The following is a 22,615-nucleotide window of genomic DNA, read 5'->3' on the forward strand; positions in this document are numbered from 1 at the left end:
AACACACACACAACTGAGCGTTTGAACACAACTAAGGCTGTGGAAACAGCTGTCCACTGAAGTATTTCCGAACCAATTCGACTTAGAGTCATTCAAGAGCCTACCAATTCTTAAAAGGCCGGCAATGCACTAGCGAGCCCTCTGTCATTGAGAGTGTCCATGGGCATTATCACTTAACATCATATGAGCCTCCTGCTCGTTAGTCCCCTGATTAAACAAAAATGCTAAAAAGGATTAATAAATAAAATTTGTTGTGTTACTGTTTATATAAAAATGGTATCAAAATTCTATTAGCCTATTTTTATGGAGAATGACGTATCGCAAAGACGAAAGAAAAAGGTGTTACTTTATCAAGTAGTTCTTTTTTTATAAGCCGGGAAAATAAGCCGAACAATCATAAAAAACAGTCACCATAGCCCATGACCCATTTAATAGGCGCGTGTCGGCCTTTGAGGTACGAGTAACCTTTCTTTTTAAATAATGTCTGGTCTTCCCTAGCAGATACGACCTCCGCCAAGAGCTGATTCTACAGTTCGCTGGTTGGCAAAGACGCACATAAAGGTGGTGCGGATGAAATCTGAAATCATTACGGCTCCTTCGGTGATGAAACGAGGCAGCAGGGCCCAAACAGTTCATCAAAACACTCTCCATAGTACACTTTTTAAAATACAGATAGAGACGTGATGTCTTTGCATAGAGAGTGAGAATCAAACCGATGAGTACATTGAAGATTGACAATTCGTTAATCCCTTCGCTGAACCACCATTGGTCCATAGAAAGAAGCTGGTATTTGGGAGCACCGGCTCAGCTATAAGAGCAGTATTCCATCTGAGGTCGTACATGAGCCTTGTAGAGCTGCATACGTTGTACCGAAGGGAAATCCTGCTTAGTCCTAACCAAAACACCCAGGTTTTTGAACGCCAGTTTGGCTATTTCTTTTAGATTCTTTTCTTCTTTCGATATGCCAATTCTAAGTATACTGCGGCTATATGGGGTATCCTTAGTATCCCTTCAAGTTGAGAAGATACGACAAAAGGATCTTTCTTGGCGGAAAACCGACAAAGATGACTCTTTATAGGATTAGCTGGTAATGCCTCGCTATGACCATATGTTAAAGATGGACATAGAAAATCAGTGTTATTTCAGATGTTCGATGGATGAGTCGACAACTGAAAGTCATATCTAGTGGAATCTAGTCAATTCATTAGATACACTTTGATGAATAATCACTACTTCCTGTTAGGAAGTCCTCAGACTAAGATGACGTGATTCTCTATTTTTAGTCTTGAAATACGTGTGTTAGTCAAATTTAAGCCTTAAAATTACAAAATTAAAGTCCACGTTCAATTTGTAGTTTTATTACATGATCAATATAGAAAATGTAATATACATCGAATCATGTAAATTATCTATCTTATCAAAATCGATAACTAATAAACGAAACTACCTCTGACATTAGAACATTTTATATCTGAAATGTTATAAATGGGTTTATTCTTTGCGCTTTTTTAGAGATATAGGTACCTATTTACCTAAAAGATACTAAGAAACATTACTTTTAAATGAACGCTACGATGTTCGCTAAATTTAAGGCATTATACTAAAGTTTCTGGTTCAATCAGATGTTTTACTAGTCGTCATAGAATGAAAGCTGCTAAAGCAAAATCAGTGCAATGGTCACAGATCTATTGTATTGGTGTAATGGATCACCATTTTATAAGCTGCAATATTTACCGTAAGTATTGCTACTTAGTTTGTGTCAATTAAATAACTAGTAGTTTAGGACAACGAGGATTAAACAAAGAATTTGGCACACCCAGCGTTCCTATTCACTATCTTATCATATCTTCAGATAACGCCATATCATTGGGCACACAATGTACCAACACCCCAGTCATAGACTACAATACTCGTCCACCTGCCGTTACCGCAAAAATTATCAAAAAGATAACAAATAATATGAATTTGTGAAAGTGTCGAACAATGGCTAACTTTAAATTAGCATTAATAGTTTTAGTAGTAAGTGTTAGTGTAATTGCACAGGACAATGTTAGTGAAACAGAAAGAACTGCTAATGAAGAAGTCATTGAAGAGGCCCCAACGGGTGACGTAGAAGATAAATCAGAAAGCCCAGTAGATGATGCAGTGGAGGTAGTAGCGGAATCTTTACAAGAAAAAAGCGGCAAATATCAAGTATTAGAAGATGAGTTGATTGGAGATGTACCTAATAATTTGGAGGCTGTTGATTTGAGTGATATTCAGATTGAGAGGCAGATGCAAATACCCTCAACTACCTCTCAAACTAATACTGAATATGGTAAGATATATAAAGTAGTATCTGATGACGTAAAATCTCGTAATCTTTGTTATAGAACAAAGGGAGTTAATAGGATTAACATTTTTCATTTTGTTCAGACCAATAGTAAGCATTAAATTAATTTTAAAGATAAATACTTTAATGATTGAATACTTGTAAACGCAGGTGCGTCAATGACTCAAATGATGATTCATCTTAAATAGCGATGCGTTACACTTACACAATAATAATTACATATTGGAATGTTTTTTTCCAATACTACCTTCTTTATCTGATATTATCAATGAGTCGCTTTACGCAGTGTCATCTTTGCGTGGAAACCTAAGATGAATTTAGATTCGATATAGAATTTATTTAGCACATTATCCAAAACTGCATTATTATAAACGTGGATAAAATCTGGCAAACTTAATTTATGGCAAATACTAAGTCGAATACAAAGTCTAAGAACAATCTATAAATCATTAAAAAACTACGAGCTAATTTATGCATAAAAATATGAAACGAACAAATGAACTGCTTTTTACATATATTATATATATCACAATGATTTGATGAGACAGTTGCGTGAAATAACAAACGCCAGTAAATTAATTATGTAGTTTAATGTGCTATCTACATCAAATTCAACTTAAAATCATAAAGTTGACCCAAAAATCTTATCCTTGAGTATACTCGCGATGAAATCATTCTTTTACTGTTATAAATTTTATACTAGGTACTTGTTTATCTGCCCTGATAAAGCCCTTATCATTACCTAATTAGCTTTGCAGTGTACGGTAAACCTACCTTTAAATCGTACCTTAATGTGAATTGAAAAGACTAACCGTACGTTATTAGGCTATAATCACGTAAAAGTATATGGTAATTTTATCTTAATCGATGTTACAGCAATTAAAATTTTATTGATTTGTGTATAATTTGTTGAGCATTTTATATAAATACATTATTTACTAACCTTCGTAGTTTGCTGATACAAGATACTGTGTATTCATTAGAGAAAACTGCTTATAAAGGAAGCGAAACAAAAGCAATTATTTCCTATTACAAGGTTATTATTATTACACCAATTTATTTATTACTTACTTAAAGTTTGGTCCCTGTGGTACCTTTAACGCTGGCAGCAATTCCTTGCTGTATTGCGATGCTTATTCGTTGAGCGAGGAAAGCACCAGCTCTGGGGTCACCGATATTATCTACCAGGCGCCCACTTAGACCTTTAATTAGTGCCAGTGCACTTGAACCCCACGGCCCAAGAGTACCCAAAGAGAGGAACTAAAATATTTAATAGTATTTTGATTTATGTTTTCTGTCATGTTAATAATGAATTAAATAATTATCAGATTTAAGGGGGTAGAAGTCCTGCTATTCATTGAGTTCTATGTAGTTTATTCATAGTTTAATCATTATGATAACAGACTGACTCACTCACATCAGAAAAATTTGTTTAGCGCAATCATTGTGCAAACAATTTCTGTACATCTAAACATGAATACAAACTGATTTGTCATGTCTTTAGTGAGTAGATTTTGCGTTAATAAGCCCTTAACTTAGGATGATTTTTTGTATGTGGTTTTAGTATCAAACGAACTACTAGCTATCAATTTTTTCGATTCCTAGCCAAATTATTTATAGACGTGACGCAGAATATTTCGAAATATGTGAAATAGTACAACTACTTCATCAATTTTCAAAAAATGTAATACCCAATCATTAAGTGTAGCTTTGCAATGTTTTAGTCAAAATTAGCGGCAGGTAACGTATCTTTACCGTGACCAACTAACAAAGACTAACTGATTACTAAACGAATGTTAAGATTAAACATCGAGGCTAAGCGCGAACTATGACTCCCTTAGTCCCTTAGGTCAAATTCCATACCTTTTAGGTTTACGAAAGTCACACTTGTCTAAATGTTTGAGCGTTGTCACACTAACAGAAATCAAACGCAGAAATAAATCAAATTAACGTGATTTTCTGCTACGATTTTTCTGTCATCGGATAATTTGGAACGCTGAATTAGGAATAGATTAGAATACAGTCAAAATCTATTATAACGACATCGAAGGGACTACTCAAATTTGGTCGTAAAAACCGATGGTCGTAACAGCCGATGACGTTGTTATTAAGTACCTAATACTTATTATTGAATGTGTGATTAATATACTTAAACTTATATATAAAATAAAACTACATTTTATTTATCTCACATGAAAATTATATTAAAAAGACATTATGTACATATAATTATCATTTTTCTACATTAAAAAAATCTGTTATTTTTTTTATAAGGCGGTCTAATAGAATTCAGCCGGGACCTTTGCTTTTGGTCACTATAACCGGTATGTTGTTCTAAACGATGTCGTCGTAAACGATTTTGACTGTATTTATATAATATGAGATATTATACCCCACAATGTATATAAAGGTGCGTTACGCATATAGATCTTTTAACAGTAACAGTTTTCTTATTCCACGTAAAGTCGCGGGCAATATCTAAGATATAATATACTAAATGGTATTTACTTAAACAGGTAGAAATTCTACAAATAAGCCAGCTTTGTGAAGAATCGATAAGCTATCAATGTTATCGGTGACTGGCTTTGATATACCCTAACAACGTTGCTTGTTCGACTTCAACAAATCGTAACTGATTAGTGTTTTATACAGAAAATTTATTTTATTAGAAATAATATAATCCTGACTTTGGCGTACGTTTTATATTTGTTAAAGAAAGTTTATTCTATATTTTATTTAAAAACATGTGTAGCCTTCTTAGTTAACCGATATAAAAACGTGTATTGAGTAATAGGGATGAGAAATACAAAAAAGTTTACCTAATGTAAAAAAAGGTTATCCTAAGAACTATTGAATCGATATTTATGGAACTTTCCCTTAATTTCGTATGAATTTTAATGAGATCTAAAATGGCTGTCTAAAAACAAAATTAAAATCTTTGTAGCTCACATTGATGGTAGAGTGCTCCCCTCAACAAGTTACCAGAACAATGGTCAGCCCTACGTCATCACGCCGCAGCGGCTGCAGCAAATACGTAGTAACTTCATGTACTGGTTCTACGACCAGGGGGGCAATGAGAACATTGGAGATTACCAACGCGACATTCACACGTCTACCCCGCAAATTCACAAGAACTTCAACTTCCAACTGCCCTTCTTTGGTTTCAGATTTAATTATACAAGGGTAAGTGTTTAAGCTATAGCAATTATTTAAATGGCTTACAGAAGACAAAAATGATTCTGACTTATAGTAAGTGTTGAGCAGTGTTATGTTAGCCTAGTGGCTTCAGCGTGCGACTCTCAATCTTCCATCCATCCCGGCCAATGGACTTTCTGTCCTTGTACGCGTTTAAAACATTCGAATGAACTTGAACGGTGAGGGAAACGTGAGGCAACCGGCTTGCCTTAGACCTAAAAATTCTATGGCGTGTTTCAAACACAGGAGGCTGATCACCTACTAATCATGAAACAGATATACAATTCTGAGGCCCCGAACTAAAAAGGTTGTAGCGCCACTGGATGTTTTTTAATAAGTGTAAATATAAATAATGGGGAAAGTTTAATGGTAGTTGAATTATTTATTTCCAAATATGTAACATTAAATTAATACATTATCTCATTTCTCTAGCTGTATAATTTCATTCTTTTTTGCAGTTATCCATGAACGGTTACATCTACTTCAGCGACCCGCCAGACCACTACACCTATCCACTCTCCTTCCCAGTAAGAGATTGGCCTACCGTCAACGACCCCTCGTTCATTGGTATCTTCTTCAGCAAATGTCGTATTGGAAGTCAGCGACCAGAGGACCCTGATCAGCGGAGACCTGGAGTTTATTTCAGAATGGATAGAGATTTACAGGTATAATTCAATTTTTTTTTATTCTAATCAGTTGACAATTTTCTAAACATAGGTTCTATGATAAGTAAACCCAAACGAAAGCAATTACATACCTGTAAGCGAACTCGGCTGCTAAGTAAAAAACACTTAAAAAACAAAAACTTTACGCGTGATCTGGCAAGTTCGCATTTGTATAAATAATAATAGGTTGCCTCAACGATTTTAATTAATCGTGTGGAGGAGTGAAGTTGTTGCTTCCGACCCTCAACCAGTCTACTCATGGACTAGCTCTAACTAAGATGAAGAAGTAGTTGATATATGTCCTAAGCTGTCCGAACCTGAAAAAAATACTGAAAGGATTTTTGTTGGTATATTGTTAGCCACATATTTTTTTTGCTATTATTTCGCATTCTAAGCATTTTCTTTATATATCTTAAAATAATACATTATGTAATGATTAAACTAAGGGTCGCGGAGTACGTCTCCTGCATGTCAGAATTCAAAAACTTTTAATTTTTCAGACAAGGACTGATCAACTTGGAATAGAAATGCGAGAACGAGTGACTTGGGACATCCGCGAAGGTGTTATTGGTTCTGAGACATTTTTCCCGAAACACGCAATCACTATCACTTGGAAAAACATGTCCTTTGCTGGGGGAATAGATAACTCTCTCTTTATGGTATGTGCTCTTAGATAGATAGAATATATAATGAATTAATATGTAAATGTTTCGTGTCCATGTAATTTTTGAAATTAAAATATTGGTAGTAATTTACTGCAGGTTCGCAGGTAGGTAATTAGGTTTTTGAAGTCAAGGTGCTTCTATAGCGTAACAGAATATTTAGAACATAAGTTTAGAACATAAATTTAATAACGTATGTGATATGTACAATAATATAATGATACAAATAATATAAAAACTGACCAATTCATATGACTAATAATGTAAAATGTAAAATTCCTTTAAATACAAATTTGCGCGCCATTGTGTGTGGCAGAATATGCGAACTTATGACTGTACCACCTGACACATTTTTGTACCATATTCTTGCAATAAATTATTATTATTATTATTATAAGAATTCCACGAATATTGATGTCATTAAAAACTCTCTTTTCAGACAAACACTTTCCAAATGATCTTAGCGACTGATGAAGTTTTTACATACGCTATATTTAACTACCTTGAAATTAACTGGAGCTCACATACTGAAGCTGGTGGTGATACTACCACTGGAGAAGGTGGTGTACCGGCATACGTACGTAATTTTATTTGTAAATTTTATTATGGTTATTAATTTATAGAATTTGTATATTTTATAATGATTGTACAAAGACACATTTTCGAGCGGACCAATTCTTAAAAGGCCGGTAACGCAAACTCGCGAGCCGTCTGGCATTGAGAGTGTCTAACATCAAGAGAACCTCCTGCCCGTTTAGTTGTTCTAAAAAAGGAAAAAAAAAGTATGTTCTTTTCAAGATATAATAAATCTTATTTTATTCTGCACAGCTCAATAGAAAAAAACTCAAACTAAAACTAAAGTTTAAACCTAAGATCCTTTTCCCCATCCCCTATAACAGCAATAAGAGTATAATTTTAGACATTACCACTAAATTAACTGTGGCTTTTCAGATTGGTTTCAACGCTGGTAACGGTACACGGAGTTATGAATACAAGCCCTATTCTCAAGCATCAGTGCTAAGAGATCTGACAGGAAGAGGATGGGCGAATGGCTTTCCGGGTCGGCATATATTTAGGATCGACGAAAACATATTGATGGGAACTTGTAATAAGGATATCGGTAAGATTATTTACATTATATCGCTAAGTTCAGTACACTTTTTTTTATTTGAATAATCTGGATAGTTTCGTCAACGCATTATGTTATTTATCAAAATAAATCAGTAGCGCCCACTACCTTTTTAGGTCTGGGCCTCAGATTTGTGTATCAGTTTCATGATCATTTGTCAATCTAATCTAATCTAATCCTCCATTGCCTGACACACGCCATCGACTTTTTGTGTCTAAGGCAACCCGGTTTCCTTCATCGTTCGAGCGAATGTTAAATGCGCATATAGATAGAAAGAAAGTCCATTCGTGTACTGCTGGGGATCGAACCTACGACCTCAAAGATGAATGTAGCACGTTGCAGCCACTACGCCACACTGCTCAAAGCAAAAAGCAAACCTTAGTAAAACCATATCTGTTTTCACATTGAGTTGTATAACATGTTTATATGAGCACATCGAAAATTTTCACGATTGTAAGAAATTTGCATGGATCTGGTTAGCGCTCCGCCTTCATAAGTTCTCATGTCAATTTAACACATGTATGTTCTTTCTAGAATATATTTTCTGTTTGTCCTCATTTAAGATGAGATGTTTAGTTTAGTTTATGAAAAATAAGTTAAAGTTTTTTAACTTTACAGATGGTGCTAATCTGCCTTTAATGTTTGCGCCGGAGTCCGGTAACATGCTGGGCGGTACAATAGTCAACATAACAGGCCCCTGTTTCAATCCAAACGATCAAATCACTTGCAGATTCGACACAGAATCAGTTCGCGGTGCTGTGGTCGATGTGAATAGAGCGATTTGTGTTCAGCCAATGTTTTACCATAATGGTTATGCAAGATTCGAAATATCGATAAACAATGAACCCTTCAAATGGAAAGGAAAGTTCTTCGTTGGTAAGTTACATGATATTTATTTGCGTTTTGTTCCCACGAGAATGTAAGTGAGTGCTCCTATTTCACCATGCCTACTGCTGATAGAGGCCAAATCTTTGTTTTTATATAATTAACTATTAATTACTTAAAGATGTCATGTGGAACATGGAGTAATGGTTGCAGCTTACGACCGTTTTGTAAAACAACAAAATTGGCGATTAAAAAGGGTGGCGGAGAGTTTATTGCCAGTTCTTCTCGTCCGTTCTACGCCCTTGATATTATTACTGGCAGTAAATGTAAAATTAGAAGCATTTAGCATTTAATATGTATTTCTTTATTGACGTCAGTCTTTACGCTTTTATTTAAATAGTCTTCCTATAAATACGTTTGATTTTTTCAGAAACACCTGCAACAGCTCAAGAGAAAATCTTCTTCACCGACAATGCCGTGCACGAGAGGTATCCTCCAGAAATCCGCATAACCTGGGATCGATTTAACTTAACAACCAATCTGAACGTTCAGCTGCAAATAGGGTTGTGGGGATATAAGGAAGTCACTATCAGACCTCAATTGGAATTCATAGACATGATAGAAGTAGGGGTGGCTAATACAGGAGAATATGTAATCAACCCCCAAAACTTCAGGAATAGAGATAATCTTATTCACAATGATATGCAGTTTGGATTCTTACAAATCAATTTGACGACTCCGGAACTTTATAAAGGAGTTTCTATTTCACCGTAAGTATTTACTATGGTAAAGTTTTTGAAAAAGTGCTGGCCTTTTTTTAACGTGCGAATCTCGTGGTCGTCGGTTCGATCCCCGGCAGTGCACCAACTTTCTATGTTCGGATTTAACACTAGCTTGTACTGTGAAGGAAGACATCGTGAGCAAACCGGTATGCATTAGACCCAAAAAGTCTCGACGTTGTGTGTCAGGCACAGAAGGTTCACGTTATTGCCTATGAGATACAGAAATCTGAGGCCGAGACCTAAAAGGTTGTAGCGACTTAAGGCCGATTTACATTATCTTAGTGTTTAGGAGAGTGCTTTAGTACAACTTGAAAGGCAAGTTCTTTAGCGTAGCGTTTACTTAAGCAAGTAGCGTTTACATGTTTCAACTAAAGTACTATCCTACACTAAGATAATGTAAATCGGCCTTTAGTAGAGTTTTTGAAATATGTTAGCTAATGGTTTAAATAGTTTTCTGTATTTTCCACATACCGCAAGGTACGCGAAAACTTAACAACTCAAACTCCAACACCTTTGAAAAATTATCTCGATACAATGTTGAATTAAAGAACAAAGTACGTCTATTATTATTGAAAGTCATTTTATATATTCCTATTTTTCATAGACTCATTTTGTCTGACGTTTTAACTAAAGAACTGATCCATCCCAGTATTTTATAATAGCACTTAAGTTAAATTTCCTTATACATACACTTGAATGTTTTCAGAGTACTATGGAGTAGACCAATACCACTCGGTTGGTACTTTGCTCCCCAATGGGAAAGGCTGTACGGTCAACGATGGGCGAACTCTTTATGTAATAACTGGCTGAGAAATGATCGTTTCTTGAAGAACTTCGCGTCCCAAGTTTGGGTCTGTCCCTGTACTATGGAGCATGCTCTTTTGGATAAGGGAAGATTTTTACCAGACCAAAGTTGTGACAAAGATACCAATCCCACTTGTAGATACCACTGGGGTGCTATTCATTGTGTTAGGAGCGCTTCGCCAAGGTAAACAATATCTGATTGGATATCGTATTATTTATAAATGTTTAATCCATCCTTTTTGAAGTGAAACTTCTTTAGGCACATGAGGGTAAATTTTTACGAAGATGTGCAGCGTTTTTGTCGAAAAGGGAGAGAGCAAATGAGACCGATTGAGAGAGAGTGAGAAGGGCGAATTACCTTATAGAAATTCTATTTTTTAAATTAAAATTTCGTAAAGAGAATTTATGAAATATTAGTGTTTTATATTTTATGCAAAATAATTGATTGAAATCTTAAATGACGAATTCTAAATTAAAATGCCACATTTGTACGAGTATTAACTTTCGACACTTTAAATATTTTAATGACCTATAATGACATATCTTCCTTTTTCCTCCCTCGGAGGCTCGGAAATCTAAAGTTTTGTAAGTAGTGTACTTTGTAAGGACGCACTTTTTTTTAACGAAATACGTGTTTCAGTCCTGAAGGATCAGGTCAACAATGTTGTTACGACAAGAATGGATTCCTCATGTTGTCGTACGATCAAATGTGGGGTTCCAGACCACACAGATCACACGACTTCGGTTTCACTCCTTACAACGAGGCTAACAAGGTAATCATTTTAATAACTATATAAATATTTTAGAGTAAGTGTAAATACATATCAAATGTTAAATATATCATATTAAACAATATTAATATAAAACATATATCATATTATTATTATATATAATACCGATTTTTTGCATTTCTCTTGACATTTGAGTTATCGAGATTCCACTATAAATATATTATATTATTAGCATTTCGAAAGGTGAAGGAAAACATCGTTGGGTAACCGGCTTCCCTTAGACCCTAAAAGTCGTCAACGTGTGTCAGGCACAGAAGCCTGATCACCTACTTGCCTATTAGATTGACAAATGATCATGAAACAGATCTGAGTCTCAGACCTAAAAGTGCGACCTGTCTTAGTGTTTCATCTAATGAAACAAAAATTCTATAAGACCAAAGCTTGAATGTATGAGTATTTGGATGGGTGAGGGTGCGTATAATAATAATTTACAGGGTCGGAAATAACCCAAGAATAAATCATACCTTCTGTTTTAGGTGCCTTCTTTATCCCATTGGTTCCATGATATGATTCCTTTCTACCAATGCTGTATGTGGCAGGAAGAGCAGGCTGTAGGCTGCGAGACTTTCAGGTAATTTGAAAAGGTTTTATTTAGCTATGATCAGTTAATAAGCAACTTCAACATGACATGTTCTTAATTTTTTATTAAAACTTCTTATTAATACTTATTATAAACGAGGTGTTTTTGATCTCGGCGTTTCAAATGCTTATCAGCAGTTGTGGTCAGCGAGATTTTCTTTGTTCACATTTTTGAAGTGAAACTTTTTTAGGCGCATGAGGGTAAAATTTTTACGGATACGTCACGAAGATGTGCAACGTTCTTGTCGAAGAAAAGGGAGAGAGCGATTGAGACCGGAAATTTTTAGATTTGTATAAATATGAACAAGACTTAAAAATAAGTTTGCCAAAAAAATTTCCCTTCTGACATGTGCACTTTGTAAGCACGCACTTTTAAAAAAAATTAAGTTAAGTTTAATGTATCTAGTAGGAAAACTGCGCGTCATACCAGCAGAATATCATTCTAATTAAATCTTCACTTTAAGACAGTCAACTACTATACCTTCCTAATTCCTCGATATAACCGAAATTTATACTTATTAATTTCCACTTGTTTAGATTCGAACGCCGTCCCTCTCAAGATTGTGTTGCCTATCAGTCGCCAGGAGTCGCTGGTGTATTCGGTGATCCTCACATTGTGACGTTTGATGATCTTCAGTACACCTTCAATGGAAAAGGTAATAAATGAATTAGTTTTAATGACGTCATCGTTAACAAACTAAATGTAACGTTATAATCATTTATTTCAATTAGACCTATTAAAAAGACACTTTTGTAAGTCAAAACTACATGTTAAAAATATTTAAAAAAATATGTCTCTAGTTGCCCCTTTTATCGTATGACCTGTCAAAAGCAACAATGTATTCTGCTACACAAATACAGAGACGCGCTAGATTTGTTTGATACACAATACTAGAACTGGTAATAAGAAAAATATTTTGCTAAAAACTAAAATGCTTACAGCTAATATTCTTACCCAAAATCTTCTTATCAAAACTTTAAGCTTGGAATATAACTATTAAAAATAATGCCCCAGAAATTTATTTCTTAAATTGAACTTTTTGTGAATTGTAAAAAGTCAATAGATACGTCTCAAGAATCGATTTAATAGTATTTTCGTTCCAGGTGAATACGTTTTGGTGAGGGTTGATGAACCTCAGTTAAAATTGGATGTTCAAGGACGATTTGAGCAAGTATCGAGGAACATATACGGGCCAGTCAATGCTACACATATAACATCTATTGTCTCCGCTTCTAATAATTCAGTTCCTATTGAAGTAAGTCATTAATTAAAATATTTTTGAGCATTTACTGGACAGGTTAATTAAGTTGCCGAAATTTCTATCCTACTATTTCTACAGCCGATATAGGATTTTAACAGTATTAGTTAGATATTATTTTGAAACTCCAGAATTAAAAGTGGAAAAAATGAATCTTCCTTTACATCTTTAACAATGGCGTGTTTCATTCCTTATCGTCGAGACTCACTCGTCGATTCACAAAGTTCGATGTACGAATGTTGCGAATAAGGATTTTTAATTCTAAAAATTATATTTTTTTTCAACACACAAATAGTAAATTTACAATATTCTTAACCTTACCTAATTTATAGTAGATAACATAATAATAATAATTTAAATTTGATAATTAGAAAATTTAATCAAATTAAAACGATTGGTCCCTGTGGCAGTGTACCTTAGTGCTGGCATTTTCTCGCTGTATACGTATTCAATAAGTAGTGATGTATATCTAAACAGCAAATCATTTATTCCATTCAACAGGTACGTCTTCGGCCACAGCACTCGCAATGGCGCTACCGTTTAGATGTCTTCGCTGACGGTAAACGTATCTTCTTCGACCGGCCAGCTCTTCGAGTTCAATACTTCCCAGGTAAATAAACACACCAAGAGAGTCTTATATATGTTTTATTCAAAACTCTAGTTGTAGCTAGCTAGCCGTTTTCTTTGTGTTATTTCGGTCGTATATAAATCGACTAAACAACTTTTCTTTTGATATATTTTTATGTATGTTAAATACTGAAATAATCTACTTGGTTTTATAGGTAATAAATTAATGATTGAAAAACTCAACTAAAAAAATGTCCATTTTATTTGGAAAATAATTTGAGGCCTCCACTCCTTTGTTGCCCTGAGGCCTCCAAACTTCTAAATCCGGCCCTAATTGTAAGCAATTTCGATGTAGTTATTTCAAAAACCGCCATGCTTATGTCACTTTGGCATCACGCGGTACAAAATCTCAATCTTGATGTCGGACCACCATCGCTGTTTGGCCTTACAGAATACTGCCAAGCATATTTATCCATGCTAACATGAATGTCTCGTGGTAATTAAATTCTTTCTTTCTCAGGTGTGACAGTCTATCAGCCAATGTACATTCTCAACCAATCGGAAATCGTAATTATGTTTTCTTCTGGGGCTGGTGTCGAGGTTGTTGAGAATAAAGGCTACATGACTTCCAGAGTATATCTGCCTTGGACTTATATGGTAAGGCAATATATAAGAAATCGTAACTAACACTGAAAACATCAATAAAAAAAGCTTTGTTAAACACCTATTAGCATTAGGCCAGAGTCTCCTAACGTGGGGCCCACGCCCCACACGTGGGCATTTGATTGTTAAAGGGTGCAATTCGAAAATGGACTCGACGTTTTTTATTATTGTTTCGTTAACAATTTTCTCTTAAGTGAAAAATTAAATTTTTATATTACATACTTGGGGAACATAAGAGTTTTAGAAAGGGTAAAGTGGGGGGCATGGGACAAAAAGGTTGGGAAACACTGCATTAGACGAATAAGTTTTTTAAATAGGTTAGTGAAAACTACAATTTGTATTAAAAAAAATGTTTCCTCTCTTTTTTGCCGTAATTGTCATTTATTTTAAAGGATATAATATAGAAACCTTTTACTACATTGGTTGGTAAATGCTTCATACTGTAAAGTGTAACAAATAAATAAACAATGGTGAATTAATAGGCTTAAATTGTGGTGAACCTTTCTCCAGAGAAGCGAATGGCTTTAAAACTCTGTTCATTTTTGTAACAATTTTTATTTGTTTAACAAATCGTTTCGCCTTATAATTTTAATAATTCCTAGTATTTTCAACAAACTGTTATAGAATCGAACACGAGGATTATTCGGAAATTGGTCACTGGATGTCAACGATGACTTCATGAGACCGGATGGAACTTTGGCAGCGGTCGATCTCAACAACTTCCAAAGTGCACATCGAGAGTTTGCTCAATATTGTGAGTATAATATAGAAATATCGGATTCTGCAATATTCAAAATAATAGATTGGTCCTTCTCCTCAAAGTTAAAGCTAATGGTATACAGGGTGGCCAAAAAGTCGTGGATCAAACGCAAATAGGGGATAGATGAGGTCATCAGCGGCAAAAAATTGTTCTACGGGAGGTCTCTAAGGTCAACCCCTGCAGAGTTATGATTTGTTTTAGTTTTTATATGTAAATTGACTTTTTTTAACTAATTATTATTAAAATTCGAAAATATCTTCATTCTGTATCTTTTCCATAATATCCACTAGATTGGTACTGATGAGGTCTTGCGTTTGACATACTATTTATAGTTGTTTATTGAATGTATTGAAGATAATATTAAGTTAAACGATATAACATTTTTTCAAATCATAACTTTTTGTTTACTTCGGACCCCACTGTGAAAAAAAATTACTCTACCGAAAAGTGACCCTGTATTACAAGTTTTGGCGCATTTTATAGGGATTCTGAAAATGTATTACACATGGCCATGAGTCGCCCTAATATCTTTCTAGGAAGAATTACAACAACAACAAGTGTGAAATAATTGTATTAAAACAATTATTTCTCAAAGGTTGTTTGTAGGAAACAAAACATTTTACAATAAATGCTCAAAAGTCCTGCCTCTGACCATAATACTTAATCTGCACCGTCTAATCAAATTCCTACATAACCCTCCAGCCATCTGTCCAATTTTTTGGATCTAGTCCGATTCACACAGCACTGGTCACAGGTAGGTAAATAATGTATCATAAGACCGAATCGTTGTTGTTTTTTCGACCTAGAAAGATATTTGAGCCACTCATTGCCATGTGTAATACCTTTTCAGAATCCCTATAAAATGCGCCAAAACTTGTAATACAGGGTCACTTTTCGGTAGAGTAATTTTTTTTCACAGTGGGGTCCGTAGTAAAGAAAAATTTTTGATTGGAAAAAATGTTTTATTGTATCACTTAATATTATCTTGAATACACTCAGTAAACAACTATAAATAGTATGTCTAACGCAAGAACTTATCAGTACCAATCTAGTGGATATTATGAGAAAGGTACAGGATGTCGATATTTTCGAATTTTAAGAAGAATTTGTAAAAAAAAGTCAATTTTCATATAAAAACCAAAATAAATCATAACTCTGCAGGGGTTGACCTTAGAGACCTCCCGTAGAACAATTTTTTGCCGCTGATGACCTCATCTATCCCCTATTTGCGTTTGATCCACGACTTTTTGGCCACCCTGTATAACTAATTCATAATAGAGGAACTGCAGCATATTTGGAATGAATAACTCATTTTGTTTGACACTCTCTTACATAATTCAAATCTGTTCCCAGTGGATTGGTTTCAATTTACGGGAATTTTTCATTAATCCCAGACTCCAGTTTCCCAAGTATAGGTAATGTGTTCCTAACCTAATAAAAACCATTGGTTATTAATATAACCATCTTAACTATTCCAGGGCAACTCACGGATCGAGAACAAAAAGATATAGGAGTCGCAATGTTTACACGTGAATATGGACGAACGGCAGCTTACTACAACGATAACCAATTCATACCGAACTTTATAAAGGAACCAGCTAACTTCTTACCAGCAAACCGGTCGCAAGATGTCGCTAGAGCTATCGAAATATGCCAAGATTCGTATCAGTGTCGATATGATTATGGAATGACCCTGAATAGAGACATGGCTGAGTTTACGAAGAATTATTTGGCATCTATTGTAAGTAGCGTTCTAATATTTATTTATTAGATAGGCAATTTATTTTGGCAATCAGATAAGTCATTAGAATGTATAACCAAATATTGTTTAATATTTTATGATATATTCTTAGTACTTCTGATACTGAAACTATGATTGAAGTGGCACCTCCCGAATTATTAACGCAAGTTTAGAAAAGCGGAATTCGGGTCTTTTAGCGTACCCGCCCTGTATCACGCCCAGTAGGCTTCCTTTCCACTTCCCATGTTAGGCAATCCTTTAGAGTGTGGAGCCCATTATCAACAACGCCGGCGTCACAATGATGGCAGGTTGATGCCTGCACGCCCTTACCTTTTTTATTATTACCTTAAGTATAATATATAGTATAGTATAATAGCTGCTGAAACAGCCGTGTCCGGACAAAATCTGTACGAGTAGCTGTAGGTTGCGGTAGCTGCACACTCATTTCTCGAGCTGTGGTCTGAACGCGTTGATGTAAAACCCGGAGCTCGCACCAGCCAGTTCCTCCGCCCAGTGTCTTATTGCTTGGTTTTCTTCGGCACTTTTCCAAGCCTTGATTGCTTCGAGCGCAGGGTCATTACCATTGTGCCTGGATTTGGCCCACATCCAATAAACTTCGCTCAAGGCATCCGCTTCGTGTCAGGGTGTAGGGTATAACACACACTGCGTCATAAGAAACCGTGCGGTACGCCCTCGCGGCCCTAATGGCGATTACTCCCTGCGACTGCCTGATAATAGTTTTTTTGTGCCGGTTTAGCTTATCCGCCCATATTGGGCACCCGTATAATACATTCGCCCGCACTATATGGCGTATAGGCGGCGACACCCACACCCGGCCGGTTGGGGATTATGCGTGTAAGCGTGCGTGAGTAATATGACCACGTTCTGTTCAACCTGGAAAAATGATTCTCTACGGAATTCGAACCCTGGGCACAGACTTACGCAGAGTATCTCGTAGAGTACGCATGAGGTAATAATGCAAAGTTGTACGCTTTTTATTACTGAACGTGGGAAAATCTATACTGTTATCTACGCAATTTGTTAAATGTCAAATAACCATTGAATGAATCATTAAAGGTCGTTATGGCATGTTAAATATAATCTTACCTATTTACTAACATACGTTAATTAGCCAAACTGCAATATTCTACGACACGACGACGGTCCAGTTTCCGTGAAAATGACCAGACCAAATTAAATATCTTTGGGATGGGTATAACGCTGTAGACCCGAAAATCACGTTTTAGGAGAATTCTCGTAAAACCGTTTTTTTTTTAAATCAAAAATTAGAGCACGAATTTAAGCAAGTTATTTACTTTAATTTTATAACAACAACAAATCCATATAAATTTCACACTACAGAAATATAACTTGAGAAATCTCCGCGTTATAGGGAGGAAATACCGCGTTATATAGTGGACGGAAACCGCGTTATACGAAAACGCTTTATAGGGGTACCGTATTATAGGGGGTTACTATACTTGTAATGTAAATAAAACAAATACCTTAAAAATATTCGTTTAGTATTTTTTTTTCAAGACAACTATTTCTGAACCTATAATGAAAAATCCATTGCAACATTTGAACACAACCCGTGGCGAATCTGCTTTGTGGTGGAGATTATATAGGACACGATGTGACCTAGTCACACCTAATCCACAACCCATAAATTTTCCTAGGGTATTTGTAATTGTACGTTATGTAAATTGATACCGTGACACACATTTAATTGTCCTTTGAATATATCAAAAGACTCCCATTGTTCTTTTAATTATGGGGCTTCACCAAGGTTTTATACGAATACTTTAAAATTCAGTTTCTCACGGGCCGTTGCAATGAAAATTGCATTTATGTGATGAAAATTGTTACTGTGTATTTTGTTTTAGACTAACATCAAGGAAATTAATGCTCGGCGAGTTATCAGTTGCGGTATTCTGGAAACACCTCGGTTTGGACGAAAGAGTAACTTCTTCTTTACGCCTGGAACAAGGGTAAATATTACAGAGATTTTGTCTTCATATTCCAATCATTATAACTTTAACTGTGTGATTAAAGATCTTCTGAGGTTCAGTAACAAAACTAGCAGATTTTATTCTTTAGGTAATTATAAGCGTTATTAATTCTTTAGGTAAACTTCGAATGTAATCAAAACTTCATATTAACCGGAGACAAGCGCAGAGTGTGCGAAGAGAACGGCAGGTGGAATCTTCCCGACTACGGTTACACTGAATGCTTACGTGAGTCTTTTAAAATATACTTTCACAAATGATTTATATAGTATATAACAATACTTACAAATACTTCTAATACCAGGTAACCAGGAATACTCACAACAAACGCTGTTCCTTACCTGGGGCATCATAGTGGCAATTATTGTACCGTTGGCTCTGATAATTTGCCTTTGCTGGTTTTGGTGCTATTACAAACCCAAATCAGAAGGCAAAGAAGGCTTCCGCTTCGAGAATATACCGCGATCGAAATCCGCATCCCGTCTTAGTCTTAGATCACACTCAATGGGGAACATCACCGATACAATGAAATCATCAACTTTACATAGTCAGTATTCAGATAAACCAAAAACACCGGGCACCCCAACAGAAGAACCTATTAAACCCCTTATAGGAAGATCAGCCCCACCTCCTCCCAACGAACCCTTAGATGGTGAAACCTCTGGCATAGGCTACACTGACTCAAACAAAAGCGATTCCAATAAATCTGATAAACCGTCTAGTTTAAAAAAACGTAGAGGTTACGATAAGACTTATAGAACAAATGAACCTTTAGCAAATGCTCCAGAAGTTGAGTTCCCTGAGAAACCGTGGGATTTATCTGAGGAAGACTTATTGTCGATAACGTCCCCATCTGACTCTGAGTCTAATAGAGATTCAACACTTACCCGCCCAGCTAAAGATATAGAGTTCCTGAAGCCCCGTCAAACTGGACGGCGTCTCCTTCCCAGTGAGTCTGGTTATTCTACAAAGGAATCAGAAGATCCATATTCCCCTAAATACGATGGGCAAATTAGTCCTATCTCATCTCATTATTCACCTACTTATTCTGAAATCTATTCGCCCCCTATAAGTCCGACATCCGATATTAGTCCCAGGAATACTTACAATAATCCTGGATTGCCAGAGCCCCCAAAGAGTGCTCCGGCAACTGAAATAAAAACGTTCACTCTTCCACCACAAAGAGGGAAATCTGTTGAAACATTAATTGATCCACCATCTTCAGAAATGCCTACATTTAGTAGTAAGTCTACTATGGTATAGTTTTTCTCTAGATCCATCCCACTGAACAAATAACATTAAGCCTAATTTAGTATTACTATAGGAAGCCAAGTATGACAATAGGAGATTGGCTTAGATAATTGTTGATGCACGATTTAATTTTATTATGCACTTGTAAAATCGTGGTGTGATGTTCCCCAATGATGTTGTTAATGTTTTTGAAATTTTATCAAAATGTAAAATATAATAAATTGTTTTGAAAAATTTACTAACACAGAGCGAGAGAATTTCTGTTCCGACGGTACAATAATTTCACTATGACCATATCTTTTATAAGAAAGCAAGTATCAAGTTTGAATAGAAATTTTCTCGGTCATGTGGTTCTTTTATTAGTACCCACACTTGATACTTGCTTTCTTATCAGTTTTATCTCAATGTAAACAAAGAAATTGGGGCATACAATGAGGTGAGTAACAGATTTGTATCTAGATAAAATTGTTTAACAAACAAGCAGGACATTACACATAAGAACAAACATTTCGTAGTAATGCCAATTTAATTTAAAGTCATTCCATTGTATAGAGAAAACATTATATACATTTTAATTAATTTTTTTTTTTTTTTTTTAATTTTTTTAAATTATAAAGTTCACAAAAAAGACTGCGACTTTACATGAATTACAATCTAGCCTATACAATAATTATGGCTAATAAGTAATATTATGTTGACTTAATTTTGTACAATACTAATTGAACATTACCTTAAGCTATTATCATTAGCTGTTCATTAACAGTTTTAGTGTTCTATAATGTTCGTGTGTTCGTGTGTCCGAATTCAGAATTATAATTACATTAACTTTTAACTATTTATTTGATCAGAGCTGAATTAAAAATAAATTCTTACGGCCCTAATCTTAAATGGCGTGGACTTAGATTAGGTACATCTCGTAACTATTCTTTTAGGTCGTCATTTAATTGTCATTATAATAAAAAACTTGATTTTCAAAGTGCTCATGCATTTGCTAATTTAACGTCATCAGGTAACCAAGAGTACTCACAAAGGACCCTCGGTGCGACATGGGGTATTATAAGTGCTGTGATGGTACCAATTGCTATCATCATGATATGTATCGGATGGAGAATCCTTCTGAGAAAGAAGGAAGAAGAGAAAGAGGAGCTTGCTTATCTAGAAAAGTGAGACATGTTTGTTATTTAAGAAATTTAGCGGATTTACATTCCAATTACAGGGATTATTTTCTGCTTGAACGGCAACTCTAAAAATCTGGTCCCGACGTAAAATTTATAGCACTAATTGTGTAATCTATTATTATTCATTTTTATAACAAAAATCCTACATACATGCGTTTTCAAATTATTATTATATATTAATTATATTTTCAGGACTCGACAAATTGATCCTGATGACTCTGTCAAAATTAACTCTGATGATGATTCAATTCCTTACAAAAAAGACGTGACTGAAGACAGTCCTGAGCCCACAGAGCCTATGCAGAGTTTCGCTTACGGACAACAAGCCCAGGGATACCAAGGATATCAGGAATCACCTCAGGAATACGCTTCTGAATCGCCTCAGGCGTACGTCCAGGAACCTCAGCGGTATCCCGAAGGTCCTCAACAGACTTTTACGCCTAACCGACCACAACCCGTGCAAAATATTCAACAGCCAGGAAGTCAATGGAGTGGCGAAACGGAAATAAATTAAAGTTTATAGTTAGAACTTAAACATTATTTTAGATTAAAGTATGACGTTTTTATATTATATTATTTTCTACTACTAATTTAAACTAATTATTATTACACATTTAAATCCAACTAATTAAAATGATATAAACGCTAATCACGATTGGTATTTTTTTTTAAATAATATATTAATTTCGCGTTTAAAAGTTTAAAGGAACCTTCGTATTTTTTGTAATTCTAACCTTTTATTGAAACCAATGGTTGTTGGAGTTGTGTGTCAGTTTATATATTTTTGTTTAATACCCGAATTAGTGACACTTCATACTAACATAATTGTAATTTATGTTTAAATTGAATGATTATTTTAAATTGATCCCACCTTAATTTTCTTGATGTCAGTTAGATTTGTTAGATTCATGACAATCTAAAATATGCTAATTTAAGTAGGTAAATTATGTTTCTTAGATTAGATATCACCTTTTATTATTTTATTTTAATACTACCTGTGCTATGTTTTATAGACGATTTTTACTGTAAGTGGAAATTATTGAGTTTGAAAAATTATACTAATAATTAAAAATAAAATTGTTGTACTTATTTCCCGTCATCCATTAATATTTTCTAAGTACATTTTTGAATCTCAGTATATTACCCCCATACGCTTTACAAATAGGTCGCTCTCTTGCGAAGAGTCGAGAAAACTATTAAGGTGCGGTCTACAATGTAGACGCTGGACTGTGCGAGTCGAATTCACAGCAAAAGGTTACGTTTCCGGAAGTGGTGATAAGTGTCCGGAACGTATAATCTCATAATCTCTCCCAGCAAGTTTGCGCTTTTCGTCTCTTCATTTTTTTTTATCATGGCAATAGTTTTAACTTGATGCCAGTTTTAAGTAAAAGGTTGGGAAACTACACGCGCGAAAAAATAATCA

At 35.0% G+C, this 22,615-nt stretch overlaps 1 protein-coding gene across 3 annotated transcripts; it reads left to right on the forward strand.

Moving 5' to 3' along the window:
- The first annotated feature begins 1,871 nt into the window (after positions 1-1,871).
- Positions 1,872-22,265, forward strand: LOC125051798 (protein mesh). 3 transcript variants are annotated; one of them, XM_047652358.1, is made up of 22 exons: positions 1,872-2,317; positions 5,277-5,515; positions 5,986-6,192; positions 6,693-6,851; positions 7,294-7,431; positions 7,806-7,974; positions 8,602-8,859; positions 9,239-9,578; positions 10,297-10,578; positions 11,035-11,167; positions 11,662-11,756; positions 12,302-12,420; positions 12,869-13,020; positions 13,525-13,633; positions 14,111-14,247; positions 14,878-15,007; positions 16,492-16,754; positions 18,641-18,745; positions 18,883-18,991; positions 19,068-19,938; positions 21,013-21,177; positions 21,385-22,265. In XM_047652358.1, exons 1-22 carry the CDS (start codon positions 1,984-1,986, stop codon positions 21,704-21,706), a joined length of 4,836 nt encoding a protein of 1,611 aa, XP_047508314.1. In that variant the 5' UTR covers positions 1,872-1,983; the 3' UTR covers positions 21,707-22,265. The 3 variants fall into 3 exon arrangements, with proteins under 3 accessions (XP_047508314.1, XP_047508312.1, XP_047508313.1); XM_047652357.1 differs by lacking the exon at positions 19,068-19,938 and having other exon boundaries at positions 1,873-2,317; positions 21,024-21,177; XM_047652356.1 differs by lacking the exons at positions 21,013-21,177; positions 21,385-22,265 and having other exon boundaries at positions 19,068-20,250.
- Positions 22,266-22,615: the final 350 nt, after the last annotated feature.

This window comes from Pieris napi, chromosome 8 (genome assembly GCF_905475465.1).
Source record: "Pieris napi chromosome 8, ilPieNapi1.2, whole genome shotgun sequence".
Taxonomy (NCBI): domain Eukaryota; kingdom Metazoa; phylum Arthropoda; class Insecta; order Lepidoptera; family Pieridae; genus Pieris; species Pieris napi.